This window comes from Phocoena phocoena, chromosome 2 (genome assembly GCF_963924675.1).
Source record: "Phocoena phocoena chromosome 2, mPhoPho1.1, whole genome shotgun sequence".
NCBI lineage: Eukaryota > Metazoa > Chordata > Mammalia > Artiodactyla > Phocoenidae > Phocoena > Phocoena phocoena.
Window position 1 is genome coordinate 100,439,344 of NC_089220.1, and position 21,020 is coordinate 100,460,363.

The 21,020-nt window shown below is 34.7% G+C and overlaps 1 protein-coding gene across 8 annotated transcripts in view; it reads left to right on the top strand.

Annotated features, from left to right (window-relative positions):
* TCF12 (transcription factor 12) overlaps positions 1-21,020 on the top strand; it is a 379,535-nt gene that overhangs the window by 287,844 nt on the left and 70,671 nt on the right. For 5 of the 8 annotated variants that reach the window (XM_065900482.1, XM_065900475.1, XM_065900446.1 and 2 more), the window contains 2 exons: positions 8,129-8,264; positions 12,012-12,064. In XM_065900482.1, the coding sequence (XP_065756554.1) occupies positions 8,129-8,264; positions 12,012-12,064 (189 nt within the window). Of the gene's footprint in view, positions 1-8,128; positions 8,271-12,011; positions 12,065-21,020 lie in introns of those variants that run through there. The other 3 variants (XM_065900521.1, XM_065900541.1, XM_065900531.1) reach the window with 2 other exon arrangements.

Consider the following 21,020-nt stretch of genomic DNA (forward strand, 5'->3'; position numbering starts at 1 on the left):
ACAAAAGAGGGAGGAGATATGGGAACATATGTATATGTATAGCTGATTCACTTTGTTATAAAGCAGAAACTAACACACTGTTGTAAAGCACTTACACTCCAATAAAGATGTTTAAAAAAATAAATTAAATGAAATATGGTATTTTATTAATTTGAAGAAACTTCAAATTCCAGAAGAGTAGAGAGAATAATATATTAAACTTCAAGCCTCTTTGAAAAATAATTTATTTCATATATATATAAAGGCATTAAAAGAATACAAAGAGCAAAAAATAATAATAATCTAGGCTATCTTAGTGTTTCAGGAATAACCCTTTATTAATTATCTTCGGTAATTAGGTACATTTTTCACAGATGGAGTTGCTAGATGACTGTAGAAAAGATTCTTTTCTCTAAGCATGTGTTAAGAAATTTAGTGCTATGTCGTTTCAGAACACTAATTCTGCCTTGAGTAAGACAGCAGAATAAAACTGCTTTGTCTATTTCTGTATCCTCTGGGATACTTTGGTATTCTTTTTGCCTTAGATACCTCCAGGACAAGATCAATAATGCTTCTCATTTGTTTCAGGCAGGCAGAAAAATCAATAATATGAGATGATATGTAATTTTATTTTAGGAAAAAATTCAGTAGTTTATTATGTGTACTTTAGTTTTACCAGAATGTTTGAAGGATCAAATAAAGGAAAAATACATGATTTTGTCAGTGGTAGAATATCAAAATGTTAGGCATATATAGTTTAGCCCTTGATTTTTAAAGTCAAATTTACCATTAGTTCCACGGGTATTATTTCTTAGATTATCAAGTCCTTGTGGAGAAAACCTTGTCTTAAACTTATTTTGTGTTTCTTATAGTACATTTTCTTATAGAACATGTTTCTTATAGAACATTTCATTTTAGTTAACAGCATAAAATATCATCTTGTGTTCTTAGAGGAAACAATTTCTCCTACATTTACTTTGCCTAATCATTTTGACCATGATACAGGTAAAATGGGGAAATGGTTATTTCTATGATTAGGACAGCTGAGTGAAGGGCAGCTGAATAAAGAACAACTTCTATATCTTTTTTGGCACTAATATTCACTGGAGAAAAAGAAGACAGTATTTCCTAACCACATCTCCAGGTTTGGTAACAATAAGGGGAAAAGTATATCAACGGTAAAATTGGTAACAAGGAAACTTTTTTCCCTAAAAAAAACTTGTTCTTCTTTTTCTTCCTTTATTTCATGCATATGTACAAAAACCTACCAGTATGTATTCTATAGGTAACTCAGCTTTAGGATTATGGTTCACAGATTCATTTATAGGTCACTTATATTTTTTTAAGTTAATCTTATAAATGGTAATTGGGTTCCTGGACAACTGTGGAAGTTTTATTGTATTGAGGAAAGAGCCTCTTCAACAGAGCTAGATTCAAGTTAGGTTCCACTGCTTGCTATTTGTATAACATAAAATCTCTGTACGTAATGCTTAGTAAGATTGCAGTAAATATTAACTGAGATGGTACATTTGATGGTGTGCTAGTGGATCCTTGATATTTAGTCTGATTTTCTCCAAGTTTTTATTTTGAAAAATTACAAACTCACAGAAAATATACCAGAATAGTACAGTGAGCATCCAGGTACTCTTAATCGAGTTTCATTTAACATTTCACCATATTGGTGCACATGCATTCTTTTTCTTTCACTCAATATGTGTCTGTAGATGTTTGTATGCTAAATGTGGGTTTATGCACACAAATACACACACTTCTGCTGAATTACTCTGAGAATAAGTTGGCATTTTTCTGTTTATTCTTGGTCTAGGTTGATACAGTTTAAATCTGTCACACTCTTTGGATTTAGCCTCTAATTGTCAATCCTTTCTCTGGGAGCCTATTCTCTTTTCTATTTCCAATATCCTATCTTACTTTAGCCATTGGGAGTTGCAACTCAACCGTCTTGGATTCAGGGCAGACGAGGTCTCCTTACTTAGGAGAAAGAGTTTGTGCCCAGGAAACAATTTTTTTAAATGCCACTCATCTTATTTTCATTCTTTGTGATACTTAGAATATGGTAACCTATGGAGGAAAAAAAATGAAATGGAGTTTTTACTTTCTCTAGGGCCTACCACCATGCTACTCACTTTTACTTAAGCTTCATTTACTTCTCGCAGTGATCCTGTGAAATATTAATATAACCAAACAAAACAGATGCATTAATGTTAGATAATTTGCCCAGGATCTTACAGTCAGGTTTTGAACTCAGGGTAGCTAACTCCAAAGCCCATGCTGTTTCCAGGACATCAGAGTTTTTGTACACATTTTTTTTTACTTTTAGGAATATAAGAAATACATTTGCCTATTCACCTTTTAGATTGTTTTATGCTTCTTTTAGTCTTTATTATGACTATTACTGGACTTCTTTGAAGAAATAACTTACTGGCTACATTTTATTCATCTGAAAGTTTATCTGTCTTTATCTTACAGCTTTAAGATAAAGACTTCTTAACCGTCCTCCAAACTCAGCCCTTTGTTTTGCCATTAAAGCATTACATAAGGGATCAATTAATATTTTCTAAAAAGGGCTACATAGTAAATAAGGCTTTCCAGATCATACATTGTCTGTTGCAACTACTCAACTACTCAACTCTTCCACTGTAGCACAAAAACAGCCATAGCCAATAATATATAAGTAAATTGAGACTGTGTTCCAATAAAAGTATTTTCCAAACAAGCCCAATTTGACCTGTAGGCCATGGTTTGTTGACCACTAGTATTAATCATCATCTTATATGCTCATTAGAATGTATATGCCAGGGAAACGTTGAAAGGAACACTGTTAAGAGATACATGAATGCCCATCTCCTCTCACGTATTTGTTTGTGTGGGTACAGTGACCAGTTTTGTATGTACCTTCTACATGAGAAAACACAGATGAAGTAATAAGTACAGCAGGCACCTCAAAACATGATATCATGAAAGTCAGTTTGCACTGAGCAAGGAACATCCTATTAAAAGACTAATGATGTTTTTAAGGAAAAATTCAAGGTACATGACCCCTGCCCTCAAACATGTGGTAATAATATGTCCCATCTAGCATACTCTAGCCATATTCTAATTGCTATTTGAGGAATGTCAAATGTGCCTAGCACAGGCAAAAAAACAGAAAGAAAGAAACACAAAACAGATGTAACAATGGAAATTTTAGTATAATGTGTGGGAGACTTGATGATTCCTGGGTCACACTATTCTCACACAAATAACATAATCAGGAGATCTACTTCTAATGGTTTGTTATAGAAATAGAAAGGATACATGTGTCATTTACATTTATATTAATTGTTTCTCATTTTTATCTTTTCTCCTAGAGATTATTGTCTTAAGGGGAGCTATTTCTCCTTCATGTCTGTTAGTCAACACCTTTGTTTCCTAATCTGTTGAACCTTGTATCTGTTGGAATTTGTGTGATTAATGCTAAGTAATTACATTGATATTATGCAGTCTTTTCATATACACATCATATTGTCTAGTGATTGAAATCCGCTTCTCACTTTCCTCTTTTGTAAAAGAAGATATCAACTCTAGTCAAAGAATCACTTACCTTTTGAGAAGTCTGAAAAATTTGTCTTCTTAATTATAAACATTTCTGAAAGATGCAATGATCTTTGGGTGATTTAATATACTGATTACTTCATGTGTGCTCCAGCATTGTTGAATAGGCTTTTTTTGAAAAACTGAAAAATCAAATATCACATGAAGAGACAGTATAGCAAAACATATGAAGTGCATGAAAGCAGTGATCAGAAGGAAATTTATAGTTGTAAATGTCTACATTGAAAAAGAAGAAAGGTCAGTAACCTAACTTTATATCATAAGAGCCTAGAAAAGAAAAGAAAACCAAACCCAATGCTAGCAGAAGGAAGGAAATAATAAAGATTAGAGCAGAAATTCTTTAAAATAGAGAAAAGGAAAACAATAGAACCAACAAAATCAAAAGTTGCTTCTCTGAAAAGATAAACAAAATTGACAAACCTTTAGCTATACTGACTAAGAAAAAAAGTCTAATTACTAAAATCAGCAATGAAAATAGGGAACATTACTACCAACCTTACAAAAATAAAAGGGATTATAAAAGAATACTGTGAACAGTTGTATGCTAAAAAATCAGACACTGTAGAAGAAATGGACAAATTCCTAGAAACATACACACCACCAAAACTGAAGAAATAGAAAATCTGAACAGAACTAAAACAAGTAGATTGAATTGGTAATAAAAATCCTCCCAAAAAAGAAAAGCACAGGACCAAATGGTTTCACTAATGAATTTTACCGATCATTTAAAGGAGAATTAACACCAATCCTTCTCAAACACTTCTTAACTCATTCAATGACGCAAGAATTACCCTGATACAAAACTAGAGATATCACAGGAAAAAGGAAACTACAGACCAATATCCTTTTTGTATATTAATGAAAATTTTTCTACAAAATACTAGCAAGCTACAAATCCACCACCGTGTTAAAAGGATTGCACACCACGACTAACTGGGTTTTATTTTAAGAATGCATGTGTATTAGACATATGAGAATTGGTCATTCATTAATTAGAATGAAGGGGGAAAAGTCACTCAGTCATCATCACATTTGATGCAGAAGAAGCATCTGACAAAATCCAACACCCTTTTATGATAAAACACTTCACAATACTAGGAATAGGCAGGAACTTCCTCAATTTGATAAAGGTCATTTGTGAAAAACCCACACCTAATACCATGCCCAGTGGTAAAACATGAAAGCCTTTCCTCCTATGATCAAGAACAGGACACAAATGTCTACTTTCACCACTTTCATTCAACATTTTACTGTATGTTCTATCCAGAGCATTTAGGCAAGAAAAAGAAATAAAAGACATCCAAATTGGAAAGGAATAAGTAAAAGTATCTCTGTTTGTAGATGATATGATCTTTATACATAGGGAATCTATAATAAAATTATTAGAGCTAATAAATGAATTTAGCGAAGTTTCAAGGTCAACACACAAAATTTAGTTTTATTTCTTTACGCTGATGAACAAACCAAAAATAAAATTAAGCAACAACTCAACTTACAGTATCATCCAAAAGAATAAAATACCTAGGAATAAATTTAACTACAAGGTGTAAGACTTGTACACTGGAAACTGCAAAGCACTGCTGAAAGAAATTAAAGAAGACCTAAGTAAAAGGAAAAATATTCAGTGTTCATCAATTGGAAGACTTATTGTTGTTAGGATGGCAATACTCCCCAAAGCAATCTACAGATTCGATGCAATCCCTATCAAAATTCCAATGGCATCTTTTTGCAGAAATGGAAAAACTGATCCTCAAATTTATATGTAACTTCAAGAAATCCCGAATAGCCAAAACAGCATTGAAAAAGAAATGTAAAATTGGAGTACGCATACTTTCCAATTTCAAAACTTAACACAAAGCTACAGTAACCAAAACACTGTGGAACTGGTATAAGGTAGACATATAGACCCATGTGATAGAATTGAAAGTCCAGATAGAAACCCGAACATGTATGACCAATTCATTTTTAACAGGGGTGCCAAGACCACTGAGTTAGGAAATACTGTATATCCACATACAAAAGAATGAAGTTGGACCCCCTACCTTACACTATATACAAAAGTTAATTCAAAGTACGTCAGTAATCTAAGTATAAGAGCTAAAACTATAAACTCTTAGAGGCAAATGTACGGATAAATCTTCATTACCTTGGATTTGACAGTGGATTCTTAGATATGACATTAAAAGCACAAGAAACAAAGGGAAAAATAAGTTAGACTTCATCAATATTAAAAACTTGTGAATCAAAGGACATTATCAAGAAGTGAAAAGACAACCTACAAAATGGGAGAAAATATTTGCAAATCAGATGTCTGATAAGGGTCTAATATACAGAACAGAACATATAAGAACTCTTAGAATACCACAGCAGAAAGGCAACTCAATTCAAAAATGGGCAAAGGACTTGAATAAACATTTTTCCAAAGAAGATACACAAAGGACCCTCAAGCCCAAGAAGAGTTGTTCAGCATCATTAGTCACGAGGGAAATGCAAATCAAAACCACTTTACACCATGAGGATGGCTATAATTTAAAAAACAGAAAGTAACAAGTATTGGTAAGGATGTAGAGAACTTAGAACCATCATACAATGAAGTGTAAAATTGTGCAGTCACCATGGAAAACAGTTTGGCAGTTTCTCCAAAAGTTAGACAGATTTTGCCACGTGACCCAGCAACTCCACTCTTAAGTGTATAACCAAAAGAATTGAAAAGAGATACTCAACAAATACTTGCACACCAATGTTCATAGCAACACTATTCACAATAGTCCAAAGCTGGAGAAAACCAAAATGTTACATCAATGGATAAATGCATAAACAAATTGTAGTATATCTGTCCAATGGAATATAATTCATTCCTAAAAAGAAATGAAGTACTGATACATGCTGCAACATGATGAACTTCAAAAACATTATGCTAAGTGAAAGAAGCTGGATGCAAAAGGTCACATATTAGTTATTCCATTTATATGAAATATTCAAAATAAGTTAAATCCACAGAGACAGAAGCAGATTAGTGGTTGTCAGGGGCTGGAGGAGGGGAGGAATGGAAGTGACTGTTTGAATGGGTATGGAGTTGCCTTTTGGGGTGACAAAATGTTCTGGAACTAGATGGTGATGGTTGCACAACATTATGAATGTACTAAATGTCACTGATTGGAAATTTTAAAATGGTTAATTTTATGTTATGTTAATTCCACCTTAGATTTTTAAGCTGAAACATAAATATTACTTAAAATTATTAAATAGTGTGACAAACTGAAATGAAAGTCTTTCTGGAGGCAGGGACTGGACTATTATGACTAGCAGTATAAAGTTCTACTGATTCTTTCTAACCAGAGCTGAGGTTTATTTCTCAGTACCTTTATGATGCTCAGTAGCTGGAATGACAACTACCAACAGTATGGTGATAACAGTAAGGGGTGTTATTGACTGGGAGAATAGTGAATATATGAGAGAAATCACAGGTCTTTTCATTTGAGAGCATCTTCTCAAGTATATCTAACACCCTTTCCAATTGAGGTCTTCCTTTTCCCTCAGCTACCAGAAAGGTTGAAAACAAATTCTGCCAAATTAACTTCATTTGCTTTATGACACGGTCAATTCGTTAGTAGGTCAGGGCTGCTGAATCTCTGGATTTCAGTGAAGTGCTTGACACAGTTTCATGACATCACTATGACATACATTAGGGCTCTCTCCTCAGCCTTGTCATCCTGGACAAGGATAAAAATGGATGATTATTATGGATCAAATATAACAAGATGAATTTTATCAGAGATAAATGTTAAGTCTTGTACTTGGAACCAAAGAACACAAACTGAACAAAGAAACCATTGGAGGGACATGACTTAAGAGCAACTTATACAGTAAAGAGTAACAGGGTGTGATTACTCTTAACCTCTCAGTATGAGCTAGCTAACACAAATGGGTTGTTTAAATGTAGTGTTGAAAGTTACTCTGCATTAATAAGGCCACATCTGGGGCATTATTCTCCATTCTCCTTTGCAAGAGACTTTGACAAATGGAAAATCTAGAGGTCTGTATCAGAGATGGTGAGGAGGACATTCAAACCATGTCATGAGACACAGTTGAAGAAAACAGGAATGGCTAGTCTTGAAAATATTGGCACTCTTCAAACAATGAGAGCTTTCCAAAAAGGAAAAAAAAAAAATGGAAAAAGAACAGAATTGACTACCTTTTGTGGTCATGAAAGCATTCAAGCAAAGACTGAGTGGCCATTTTTCAAAAATGTTCTTGATGATTAAAGAGTGGAACTGCATAGTAACTGAAGTACCTTTCAACCCTCAGAGTGTATGGATCTACATAATTACTAGAAAGCAGGCAACATGAGGATGGGGAAAAAGAGAAAATACAGGTTTAAACTAATGGTCTAATTAAATTCAAGTAAGTACTTAGATACTTCCTAAATTCAAGGGTTTGTTGAAGTTACTATAGATAGTTCAGGAGTGATGTCATTTTCAGATCTGGGTTCATAATCAATGAGAAGATAACTTGTTTTTTTGGCCTTGTTTTATAGTCTAGTCTCCTGAGACAAGATCTAGGGCTTGGAAGCCCAGCACAAATCTCTTCTTCAGGAAAACCTGGGACACCGTACTACTCATTCTCTGCCACAAGTTCCAGGAGAAGACCACTCCATGACTCTGCAGCACTTGGTAAGTGTATCACACAACAAACCCCATTTTACAAATGTTTCTTCCCTACCCCACTCCCCCTTAGTCTATGCTTCTGGCTGTACTTTTAATTAGAAGAAATTTGGTTTCTTGGGTATCACGATGATATTGGGGCTTATTTACATAAAATAATATATATTTAATAAAAATATTTTTATTTGGTCATCAGTATAAGAGGAACTGAATAGTGAAAAATGGAACTTTAAAAATGGGATTAGTTTTTCCTCTTATAATAAAAATGTCATGTACTAATATTAACACCTTATTCTTGACTAAAATTGATATAATGCTCAACAGTTCACAAAGTGGTTTTATAGTATACATTCTCATTTCATCCATACAGCAGTCCTAGTAGTCAGTGGACGTATTACTAGCTTTAACATAAAATTGAGGCTCAAAAGAGGACACATTCATATAACTAGAGGTGATTTATGCAGGATACAATTTAAGATTTTCTGACTCCAAGTCCAATGTTCTTTGCATATTAGTTGCTTCTACTCCCCACTTTTTAAAAAATTGAGGTAAAATTAGCATAACAATTATCCATATTAAAGTGTACAATCCAGAGACATTTAGTATATTTACAAAACTGTACAGCCATCATCTCTAGCTCCAAAACATCACCTCAAAAGGAAACTCAGTAACTATCAAGCATGCAAATCTCATTTTCTTTAGCTTCCTTCTTTTATGTCTTATACATAGCCTAACCAGGCCAGTCTGTTTTGTGTTGCTGCTTACAGCAAGCCTCAGGTATACTCTGACACCCTATCCAGTCAGTGTTTAAATGTGGGAATTTTTGGTTATTCTTACCAAAGAATCCTTTATATAAGAAAATTGAAGTTATAAAGCATGTTTATATTGAGGATAGACCAGCTTCTGAAATAAACATAGTCCACCAAAAGAAAGTATGTCCCAGTTATTTGTTCCACAAATACTTGTTGACACCCCTAATTTGTATGTCTACCTCTGTCAAACCTAAATTTTGGTAAAATATCCCTAGCCTTTGGGTCTAGAATATGCTTGAGGATGTAAAAGGGCACAGTGATGGATTGTCATACTAGGCATAGAAAGCTCTGGTTAGATATGCCCACCTCTCAGTGTTATGGGTGGTTGAGTATATGTACTGTTAGCTCCGATGATTTAGACCACTGCACTCATTAAGGAAATGGTAAGTTAAAGTATCTTTTCTCCATCTCCACTTTTGTTTCCCACCAAATTAGTTAGAGTAAGAACATTCTTTTGAGTCTAGATGTGGCGGTGTCACTCTAGAAAAATATCTGTTAGTATGCTATGTGAGCACACACTGTGATAAAAAGCACTAATATAGACCAGTATACTATTACTAAGAGTTCAAGGAGGAAATAAACTATTGGAATACTGAGGGCAGGGAAGGGGAGTGGATTTCATAAATACTCAAGCTTTCCAGAAATTAAAGCTTATATATTCTTCATTTTCATTTTGATTATGATAATGCTAGGTACTATGGATTATTTCTTCTATGCCAGGTACTGTGTATACATACTGCATCTTTACAAAAACTCTATGAGGTTATAATATTAACGTCATGTTGCAAATAAGGAACCAAGACCCTGGAAGCTAAGTAACTTAGCCAAGCCTTGGTATCCAGGGAGGTGCACTCATCTCCTGGGTGAATACCGTTTAGTGGATTATTATTCCATTCTTTATTGTTATTTCTCAGTCTTAGACACTCTTTCTCGGCATTGCAGTTATCCATAAAATCTCTGAAAGGACTTCAGAGATAATCTACGCCAATCTTAGCATCTTCTCAAGCTATTTAGATGCTTTAGGAAATCAACATTCTGCAAAACAGTATCTAACTTATAATACTCTTGCCACAGTTTTTAATATAAACCTAGTAATAATGGCTAAAATTTATTGTGTCATTTTCTGTTAGGCACTTCCCTGAGCATCTTTCTGTATTATATTTACTGCAATAACTCCAGGAGGTTATTGTAGGTAACTGAAGTTCTAAGAGGTTAAGTAACTTGCCCAGGCTCACACAGCTGCTGTGTGATGGAGCTGAAATTTGAATCCAATCAGCTTACTCTCTTAACTATTACACTTTGAAACCTCCCAAAAGTGAGCTCTGTATCCTAAGTTCATGATTTTGAATCCAACATTATTTATATAATTGTAGAGTGGCAGCTAATGATGAGATTAAAAAGAAAAATTTCCATTCCCATGGCAGTGAAGAACTGTCCTTATCTAAACAGCAATGTAATTCTACTGCTAACTACCCCAAAAGAGAGTGATGGGCTCCAGACTGATAGGAACAGTTCAGTTGACTCTCTTGGTATGTATGGAGTGTGGCTTTTGCTCAAGGGATACGGTACTAGTTGTGAAAAGTTGGGTTTTAGAAAAGCCTCACAAAGAACAAAAATTTTGCCTGTAAGTTTTATAAATATAGAGTGTGCCAGATGTTGTTTATCTTTGGCACTTTGGTTTTAAGGAAATATAGGCTGCCTCTTGGGGTAGGGAATAGATGCTAATAAGTGTTTTTTTCCTCTTTTTATTGTATAAAATTTTCCATGTGCTACTTACAAAGTTGCTTTTTTAGCTTTGCAGCCTCCTGGGATATTCACTATAAAGATTCCCAGCCCCAATTTAAATGGGTTTCATTCTTTCTTAAACAACTGCATGTTTTATTGTCATATCATTTATGACCCAGGAAAATACCATTTTTACAGTTCTAATTTTTACAGTTTTCAAAAACATTGTAATTAACACCAGCCTTCTTATGCGTTCTCTCTTCTTAATAGTGAACCCCTCTGAAAAATCCTGAATTTGATCCATTATTTGTGTACGATTGGAAAGGTGCAATTAACACCATTTTTTACAATAAATAAGATGAACAAGTATTAAATTTTACAGATAAGTAAAAGTAAAATACCAAGTAAGGTCGTTAGGCATATGAAAATATTCATATTCTCCATTATATTAATAAATAATTTGTGTCTTAGAAAGAAATATACTTTAGTTATTTCTTGGAAATAAATATAAACATCCAAGGATAAAATTGTATAATAATTAGTGCTGAAGTTGCAGTTTTAACCACACATTGTTAAAGTAAATGTTCTTATAGAATACTTATAGGATGATATCATACATGACAATGCCTGTATCTAATAGTTTATGTAGCATATCTCAGATATTATTATAACCTTAATTTTTCAGTTATTAAATTTTATTTCAAATTTTTAACATAATACCTTGTAGCATTAGCTTTTAGTTTATTTAATATGCTTTTAAACCTAATTCTCAATGTGATATGAACACTAAATTTGTGTCTCTCTTAAGGAGTCATTATTAAACTGACCTGTTGTACCAAATGCCCCTCTGCAAATGAGCTGAGATAAATGATGTAAAGTGCCTAATATGGAACCTTGCACATAATAGGTGCTTAAGGAATATTATTCCCTTTTCTCACACATGCTTATTGGTTTGTTATTTTCTTTCTTGTTTTACTTTGCTGTCATCTTCCCAAACTTATGGGATATGTATTTCAGAATATGTCACTTCATTAGGAGTACCTGTTTTGCACTGGAACCAGTTAGAAAGAATGAGACCCCTATCCCTGTATTCCCTTACTTACTTCTAAATGCTGGAAGACAAGAAAGGTACTAGGAGGAAAAATTCTTTCCTGCTCATTTGAAGTCTGAAACTTTTCTAATATAAATGCTGATGAAATATACTGTTTCCCACGTGCAGATCCTTTGCAAGCAAAGAAAGTCAGAAAGGTGCCTCCTGGCTTGCCTTCTTCTGTAAGTACCCATTTTTTTTGACTTTGTGGTAAACAAACTGATATCACGTATTCAGTATCTGCTGGCTGTAAGGATACATTTGGTTGGTATCAGTAGGCACACTTCACATAGTAACTGTTCTCTACTTAATGGAATCACTGATTGAGTTAAATCCAAATTCAGTGTTAGGTTTTTAAGATTTCTCTTCAATGATTTGTAGCTTACTCATATGCTTTTACTCCATGGCCCTGTCATTTGAATTCCCCTCTTGGGAAGAGGACTAGGCTGGTAGCTGTCAAAGAAGATCTCCTGTACAGGTCTTTTGATGTTTAATTAGTCATTATGTTGCTGAACAGGAGGACAGACAGAGATTAATAGCTGAGAATCTTAGAAATTTACATTTGTAATAATCCCAATGGAGCTAAAGACATTAAGATTCGGAGGACATGTTCGGCTCAGCTTGCCTCAGTAGGACTGAGGTTATTAATATGCATAAATCACCAAGTCAGATGTTCATTGTGAAGCCCTTGTGGATTTTAAAGCCTTCATTAAGCCTTTCCTAACTTCAGCCTAGCATCAGGAAAGCTTTCAAGCAGCTAGTTTGTTGATCCCTCTTTGCTCAAAAATGTATCCTTTGAGAATAAAGAGCTTTCATGAAGGAGGTTGGAAAGGTTTGGTGAACAACCGTTAATGGCCATGATAATCAAATGCTGTAGGGGTGTTTGTGCTATTAAGTATACTTTATTCTGTTAAAGAGTAAAAGTATTTGTAAATGAACCTATATCATAAATCCACCTACAATTTAAAAATCCCTGGTGTGAAGAGGGAAGATTTTTTTTTTCCTCTCCCGTTTCTTAGAACAAATGGGGAGTGGGGCTTTTGGATTGAGGCCCCATGCCTTGTAGGGTACATCTCTTTGTTGTGTAAATGGATGTTGGCCTTTTATTTGGCAGTACTTAACACATGGGCGCAGGTGCTGCTGGATGAGTCACAGCTCATCGAAGTATACACTGAATGGAATATCTGGCTTGGCAAGTAGTAATCTAGAAGGAACAGCATGGGTCTGAGCTTTTTATTAAGGCTGAAGTAGAGATACCATCTTTTTGGTTGTTTGCCTTCCTTCTTTCCTATGTTCTTCCCCCTCCTTCTCTTCCATGTGATACATGAAAACTCAAATTTGAAATCCTCTTTGAAACTCACTTCCAGATGGATCTGAGTTTTATGCAGCCTAGGGCAGCTGTGCTCTGAACCTGCAGCTTACCTGGAAGGTTGGATTGCAGCTGCAGGCATTCTTAAAAGCTTTTGCTTGCATAAGCACTTGGACCCACTAGAGACTGAATAGCTGCTTGATAAACAAAATGAACACAATGCCTCAAATCATTATTCCCAAAGACAGGATTTTTTTTCAGTGACAGCTAAAAATAGTTGGGCAATTTACATTTTAACAGTTGTGTGCTGTGCAGGGGTAGGTGGTTTAACAGCATAACATGATTTCTGCTAGATTAACGGAAGTCATATTTAAAACTGACAGAACAGCTAAAACATGTAACTGCGATTTTTTGGGTAATTTGTTACTATAATTCTATGAGAGTAATAGAAGTTAAATTACATATTAATATTTAGTATAACTGCACAGGTTTTAAAAAATACCAGATTAGTAAATGAAAAATTCATCTCATTTCTTTGCCTGACATTAATTTTAAGAAACAGTATATTTTTGTTGTTTCATAGTTCTTTCATTTTTAAAACAAAAGGGCAAAATGGACAGAACAACCTGGAAAAAGAATAAACACTGGAGGTCACCAGTGTTCCTTGCAATCCTAATCAAAACAGCATTCACTACCTGGAGGTAATTCTCTGTATTGTCTCAGGTGTTAAGGATGAGCCAAGGAGAGGGGGAAGGAAAGCCAGTGAATTCTCATGAAACTGATTTCTTTGAGAACCATTAGAAAATTTCACAAGTCAAGCCTACTTATATGTTGTATTACTAGCTTCTTTACTTGGGATTTATTAGATATTTGTATAGAAAATATTAGAAATTATTATTTTCAATTCTGTACTTAACATCAGCATCAAACATGATCATACTGCTTTGAAACCATGCTGAAAATAGTATTTAAGTGTATTGAATGTTATTAAGGATATATAAATGATAAATGCATTTTAATTAAAAGCATATTTTAGATTAAATGCTATGTTGAAATCTCAGGTTTTTAAAAGAGAATTTTTTTAAACTTTAAAAACTGGTACTTTGATAAATGATACCAAAATAATAAACCGAGAACACTTATTGTTACACTACTTACCTTTTCAGTGTCTAAAACAAATGGAATTTAAAGTAATGGTTTTCTATTTGGATGCTTTTACTGAAATATATGTAATTCATAGGACTTTATCAATGTGAATTATTTTTTACAAATGGGTATAAAAATGAAAATGGACTATGTATATTTTATTTCATGATCATTTGAATATCCTACTTCCCAAACTAGAAACTTGACCGTAACATCTCAGATTTCACAGTTTGCTGCTTGTGCAGTCAACCTTTAGTCATCTGTAAAATACATGTTACCTTTACTAAAAAAAGAGTGAAAGAGCTAGGTTGGTATCATACTGCTCACACCACTACAGAGAACAACAGGCAGTGTTACTTAACATGCAAAGCCATGATAATCTACATAATTTGACCATAGACCATTGGTTAGAGGCCTTTTCTTTTTCTAATCCATGATATGTATTTAGGTATCATAATTACAAACCTCAGCTCCCCTATTCCTCACTGCAGAACAACTGAATGGTAACTTATGTCTGGATGAAGGTCCGATAACGGTGTATTGACATTCTTAAAGCAGTATGGTCACTAAGGTTAAGAAAATGGTCTGTTCAAATCTGCTGGCTTAGTTATTGATTGATTGTATGACCCTGGACTTGTCAGTTAGCCTTAGGAAGTTTGAACTGGGAAATCTAAAGTTCCTTTCAGGTCTAAAATGTTACATTCTTAGGGTTTTAAAATTAATATGCTCTATACATAACCAAAAGGTGTAATGGGCATAGTTTTCTTCCTACCGATGAAAAAATGGTGTTCTTAAGCACATTACATTTTCCACTTGCTTCTCTAGACAGGTTGAAATATTGAACAAAGTGAACTACTGTAGCAGCAACAGTAGAGCGATGCCTGGACATTGAATTCGAACATACAAGCACACCATCATTGCCTGCAGGGAACTAGTGTGAGAAACAAGCATTTAGTGAATTAATTACATGTATTTCAGTGAGGCAAGTAAAGGTGTGTACCAAGTACTCTGGAAACATAGAGTAGGTGGAACTAACTCTGCCTTGGGAAGTACTAATGGCCTCAGGAGTTGACATTTGAACTCTGTCTGGGAAGATTAGTAGCAGTCGATACAGGTAAAAGGCATAGACATGTAAAAAAATAAACACACTCTTAGGCCACATCTAGAAGTACAGCATTATTGAGTTCTGTACCAAATATAACCTTTATGCTTTTCCTATAGCAGACCCGCTCTCCCACTCCAGAGGAAGATTGAGGAACACATAAGACCAGCTCAGATATGAAAAGAGATAAATTGTCATAGCAGTCTACCCTGGATAAAAGCCTAAAGTCTCCTGGCCTGTAGATAATAGGAGGCATTTGTAGTTGTTAAGATTATCTGGGAGTCTTTCTGAAGGTATGGGTGTGCTTTGACTTTTCAGGATGTTTTCTTTCCTTTTTAGGGCTCCTGAACCTCCCCTCTCCTTCTTTAACCACCGCCTCTAGTCTTTGTTCTTTGTATATACACAAGCTGTTTTTCATCTCTATCAAATTTTTACTGAGATAAAACATTTAAGGAAATTTTGAAACACTGGGTAGGGATTGGGAGCAACTGTGATTTTTTTCCTAGTAATTTGTGGGAAAAAGTGAAACATTTGCATTATATTTGTTAGCATCCTTTACAGCCTCAATTTCACTGTGTTAGAGTAACACATATCTTACATGTGTGAGCATCTGTGCTAACCATTATCTGTATCATCTTAATCTTTAATCTTCACCACACCAATCTGTAAGATACCTAATATCCTCTTCTTACAGATGAGGAAATTGAGACTCAGAAATACTAAGTAACTTGCCCAAGATTACACATACAGCCAAAGATTACAACCTAATTTAATATAGAAGACCATTTTCTTTTGAATGTTAAAACATGTTGTGTATCTTGGTGTACTCATAAGGTATCTTGGTTAGTATATTAAATTTAAAACAGTTTATTCTGTCAGTTATATTTTTCTTGATCAAATTTATTAATTGGTTTGTTGTTTAAAGACCTACCACCATCTTGAAAGGATGACGTAGAAAAGCACAGACTTCCTAGTCAAGCAGATGGGTTTTATCTGGCCTCAGCTGCTTTTTGTTTCGTAACCTTAGAGAAATTGCTTTTAAGTTCTCTGAACACGAAATTTCTGTTTGTAAAAGGAGATAGTAATGCTTATCTCAAGTGTTAGTATGAGGGTATTATGTGCCTTACATGTGCCTAGTATATAATAGACACTCAGTAAATGTTCTTTATTTTTTTCTAGTTCCTACCACTATAGCCTGCAATTTAAAGGAATTTTAGCATTTCATGTTTACCGTTTTTTTTTTTCCTTGGCTGTGCCTCATGGCTTATGGGATTTTAGTTCCCCGACCAGGGATCAAACCCGGGCCCTTGGCAGTGAGAGCGTGTGAGTCCTAACCACTGGACCACCAGGGAATTCCCATACCATATTTTGTTGAAAAGCAAGGAAAAGTTTGAAAACATAAGGAAAGGTAAATATTATGGTTAAAAAAAAAGTATTTACTTGCATATGTAATGTATGTGCCTGGCACATAGTGAGTAGTAAATTGTAGCTGCTATTGTTAAGAAAGCATTCATTTTCAGGAAAGGAACCTATAGAAGGAGGAAAAATTGATTGAATTAATTCCTGCCTAGAATTCATACTAATTAGTTTTGTCTTCTGAACTATCAAGAGTCTATGCTATTTTTTTCCTTTATTTTATCATTGGTTGAACATCTTTATGGTCCTCTAAAGCATTTCTCAGATGGAGGGAAGTTTCTTTGTTCTTTATTTCTTTTTTTTTTTTTTTTTTTTTGTGGCACGCAGGGCACGAACCCGCGTCCCCCGCATCGGCAGGCCAACTCCCAACCACTGCGCCACCAGGGAAGCCCTGTTCTTTATTTCTTAACTTGATGTTATATAGTATTTCCAAACCTAGATCTTTTTTTAAAAATGCCTGCAGAAAATGCAGAATCCTGAAGAAGGAAGCAAGACACTTCCAAGATTTTTATCACCAGAAAGTAAATATCTATACAGATTTCAGAATACCTTTTATATCCAAGTTGTGATCTTGTTCAGTAGCATTTGAAAACATCTTTTGAACATCATCATGCTCTGCATCAAAATGGCATGTCTTATTCATTTTTTTTTTAATTTATTTATTTATTTTTGGCTATGTTGGGTCTTTTGTTGCTGCACATAGGCTTTCTCTAGTTGCGGCCAGCGGGGGCTACTCTTTGTTGCGGTGCCCAGGCTTCTCATTGCGGTGGCTTCTCTTGTTACAGAGCACGGGCTCTAGGCGCGCAGGCTTCAGTAGTTGTGGCACACGAACTCAGAAGTTGTGGCTCATGGGCTCTAGAGCTCAGGCTCAGTAGTTGTGGTGCACGGGTTTAGTTGCTCCACAGCATGTGAGATCTTCCTGGACCAGGGCTCAAACCTATATCCCCTGCATTGGCAGGCGGATTCTTAACCACTGCACCACCAGGGAAGTCCGGCATGTCTTCTTCATTTTGAACATAACTGGTTTATAGTCCCACACATAGGCTGATGACACAATCTCTTTGTTTCTTAGTCAAATATCATGCTAGTCTTTGTCCTCTGTCTTTAAGTGTGTATATATTATCCCACAAAAGCTGTAAGTTTATCAGATAATTGCTTTAATTTTTTTGAGAGTTTGAGAGTTAAACTCTCAAAGTATATTTTACTTCCCTACCCATCATGAAAAAATTTTTTTATGATTCTTCCCTCACAAGGAACTTTATTGTTTCTGAGATAAATCAAAGCAGCTTAGACACCACCTTTTCTTGCTTTGCTGCGGACAGGTACAGAGCTCTGTAGCCTTTGAATTGGTAATTGACTATAGTTTAGGAAATGACCTTCCTTTCTGCCAAATTTTTGTAGGATTTTATTTTGTTGGGAATGGCTTTTTTTAATTAATGTGGATTTTTTGTCATTTTTAGTATTAAATTTTCTATTTTAGGGACACCTCTTGAGATAATTGGAGATATTCTGAGGTGTTTCTAAATCACAAAGCCCACTAAACATGTACCGTGACCTAGCATTTTCATGTACATACTAAATATAATTAGTAAGAATATTAAATAGAAAAGTCAGAATATTAAATTTTGAGGGTGACTAAAGTGAGGATTTTTTTTTAAAATAGGAAAGGGAGGACAGATACAACTTTCTGGGGCTGATATAAATGAATAACTTGGAAAAGTACCACTTGAAAGATTAGTGGTTATCTGAACCAGTAAGAAAAAGGTCAAGGGTAGAACTATAGAGATATTGTTACCTCCAGTTTATCCACAAAAATAGTGAGATAAGCTACAAATGTATCTGTGGGAGTGGCCCTTGTGGAAGTTATTAGGAAGCTAGGGTAGCAGTGTATTTGTAGACAATTATCCGAGACCCTTAACTAGCAAGAATCCTAGTTGATTCTAGAATAAACAGTATTTACATGCAGTACCAGCTTAAGCTAAACTTCATAAAGTGAACACTCCAGTTCCTGAACGTGAGTGGGAATAGATATTTGCTTAGCTCCTTTAGCAGACAAGCCCATAGGGTGCACAACAACTAGGTACTTAAGAGTTTCTTATTTCGAACTGTTAGATAAGCTATCTCTGTTTGAAGGCTACCTTGATATAAAATTTCCAAACAGACTGATTCTTTCTCTGACCTTACAGGTCATTCTAGCAGGAAAATCTTAGTACCTAAAGCGAATGGTTCTATAATCCATTCCAAACTCATATTCAGTTTGGTCATTGAATGAAAGATTTTCTTCATACATTAATAAGAAGAAATAGCCACTGTTTATGCTGACAGTAACTACTGTTCAGAACAGTGTCAGACTTGTATCAGTGTAGATAATGGGCTTTTAATCCATAGTTCTAAGATGTTGGTTTTTTGTAACAAGCCAGTCCATCTTTGATCTGATTTCAAGTCAAAAAAAAAAAAAAAAAAAAAAAAAAGGAAAAGTTACCAGCGAGCAAGTCTTCTGTATCTGTTTGTACTGATGTGATGGTACAACCACAGTGATATTTGTTATTTTCTGACCTTTCTATTTCTTTTTAAAGAAGGAAGAACATGGCTGAATTTCAGAACCAGCTTTTATGATTTATTGAACTCAGCTGCTATATTTTAGATCTTTGAGACTTTACAAACCAGATGTAGGATAAGCCCCAATGTGTGTGTGTGTGTGTGTGTGTGTGTGTGTGTGTGTAATTTGTATGGTTTTTAAAGGATATGTGGTTGAATTCTATAAATGCTTTCAGATGTTAAGCCCACTGTTTTGTCATTCAGCATCAGTAGAACCATGAAGTTTTTTTGTTTCGTTTTTTATCTAATACAATTTCTTCAAGTATAGGAAAGAAGGAATAAATTAAGAAACTCCAAGTTTCTTAATTTAAGCCCCAAGTTTGGGGCTCTGGATTTCATTCTAGGTTAGGGAAGGCATTTATATCCTAAGTAATTTGCTGACATGAAATTTGCCATCGTTGATATTTCCTTTGTTTAACCAGTGATGATTTTAGTTTGAAAAGTCATTTAGTGTACTTGTATGATAACTAATTTCAAGGAGTGTAATCTATGCTATATAGATAAGTTCATACTTAGACTTCTAAGCAGTTTAAAAACACTACTAGTTCCAAGATAGTTCCTTATTTGTATTCATTGAATAGATTTTTAAACAAGTTTTTTTTTTTTTTTTTTTTGATTGCACCAGGTCTAATTTGTGGCAGGCGGGCTCCTTAGCTGTGGCTTGCAGGCTCCTTAGTGTGGCATACAGACTCTTAGTTGCAGCATGCATGTGGGATCTAGGTTCCTGACCAGGGATTGAACCCCAGCCCCCTGCATTGGGAGTGCAAAGTCCTAACCACTGCGCTACCAGGAAAGTCCGATTTTAAACAAATTTTAAAGTGTTAGCCCTTCAAAGTTTTTGTCTTTTTTATTATCTGCATTTAAGACATAACCCAATATATGTATAATATGACAACATTTTATTAATTTTCAAAAGTAATTTGGTTCTAGAAATTGTTTCTGGAAAATTTGCTAGAATCTGCTATCTCTTTCTTATAGCCTGTATTTCTACTCTTCCTCAGTGTGCTAGACCAGGAGTCAGCAAACTTTATGTAAAGGGTTCTGTTGTCAATCTGCTCACCTTTGTGAGTCAGACAGTCTCTGTCACAACTATTCAGCTCTGCTATTGGAGTGTGAAAGCAGCCACAGATGATACATAAATGAATGGGCATGACTGTGTTCCAGTAAAACTTTATTTGTAAAATCAGGTGGTAAACCTGATTTGGCCCACAACTATAATTTGCCAACCTCTGCATTAGACTTAAAGACCATAAGTGTATGCCTAGAGTAGATATAGTCTTACCTTCTTCATAAATATACTTCCCGTGAAAAACAGACCCAAAGAGAAACAAAATAAAACCTGGTTTTTTGTTTGTTTTTTAGATCCATTACATGATATAAATTAGTCCCTTCATCATTTCCTTAAGGCCCTAGGCACATTGATAGAAACTTTCCAGGACAGTTATTTGCCTTAAAATGTACCTGACTAGGATGGTGGAAGAACCTCAATATATAAAGTGGATGCTACGAAGTCATAATTTTTCTAGGATTTAAATGTCACATTAGGTAATAATATGCAGAAGTTTAT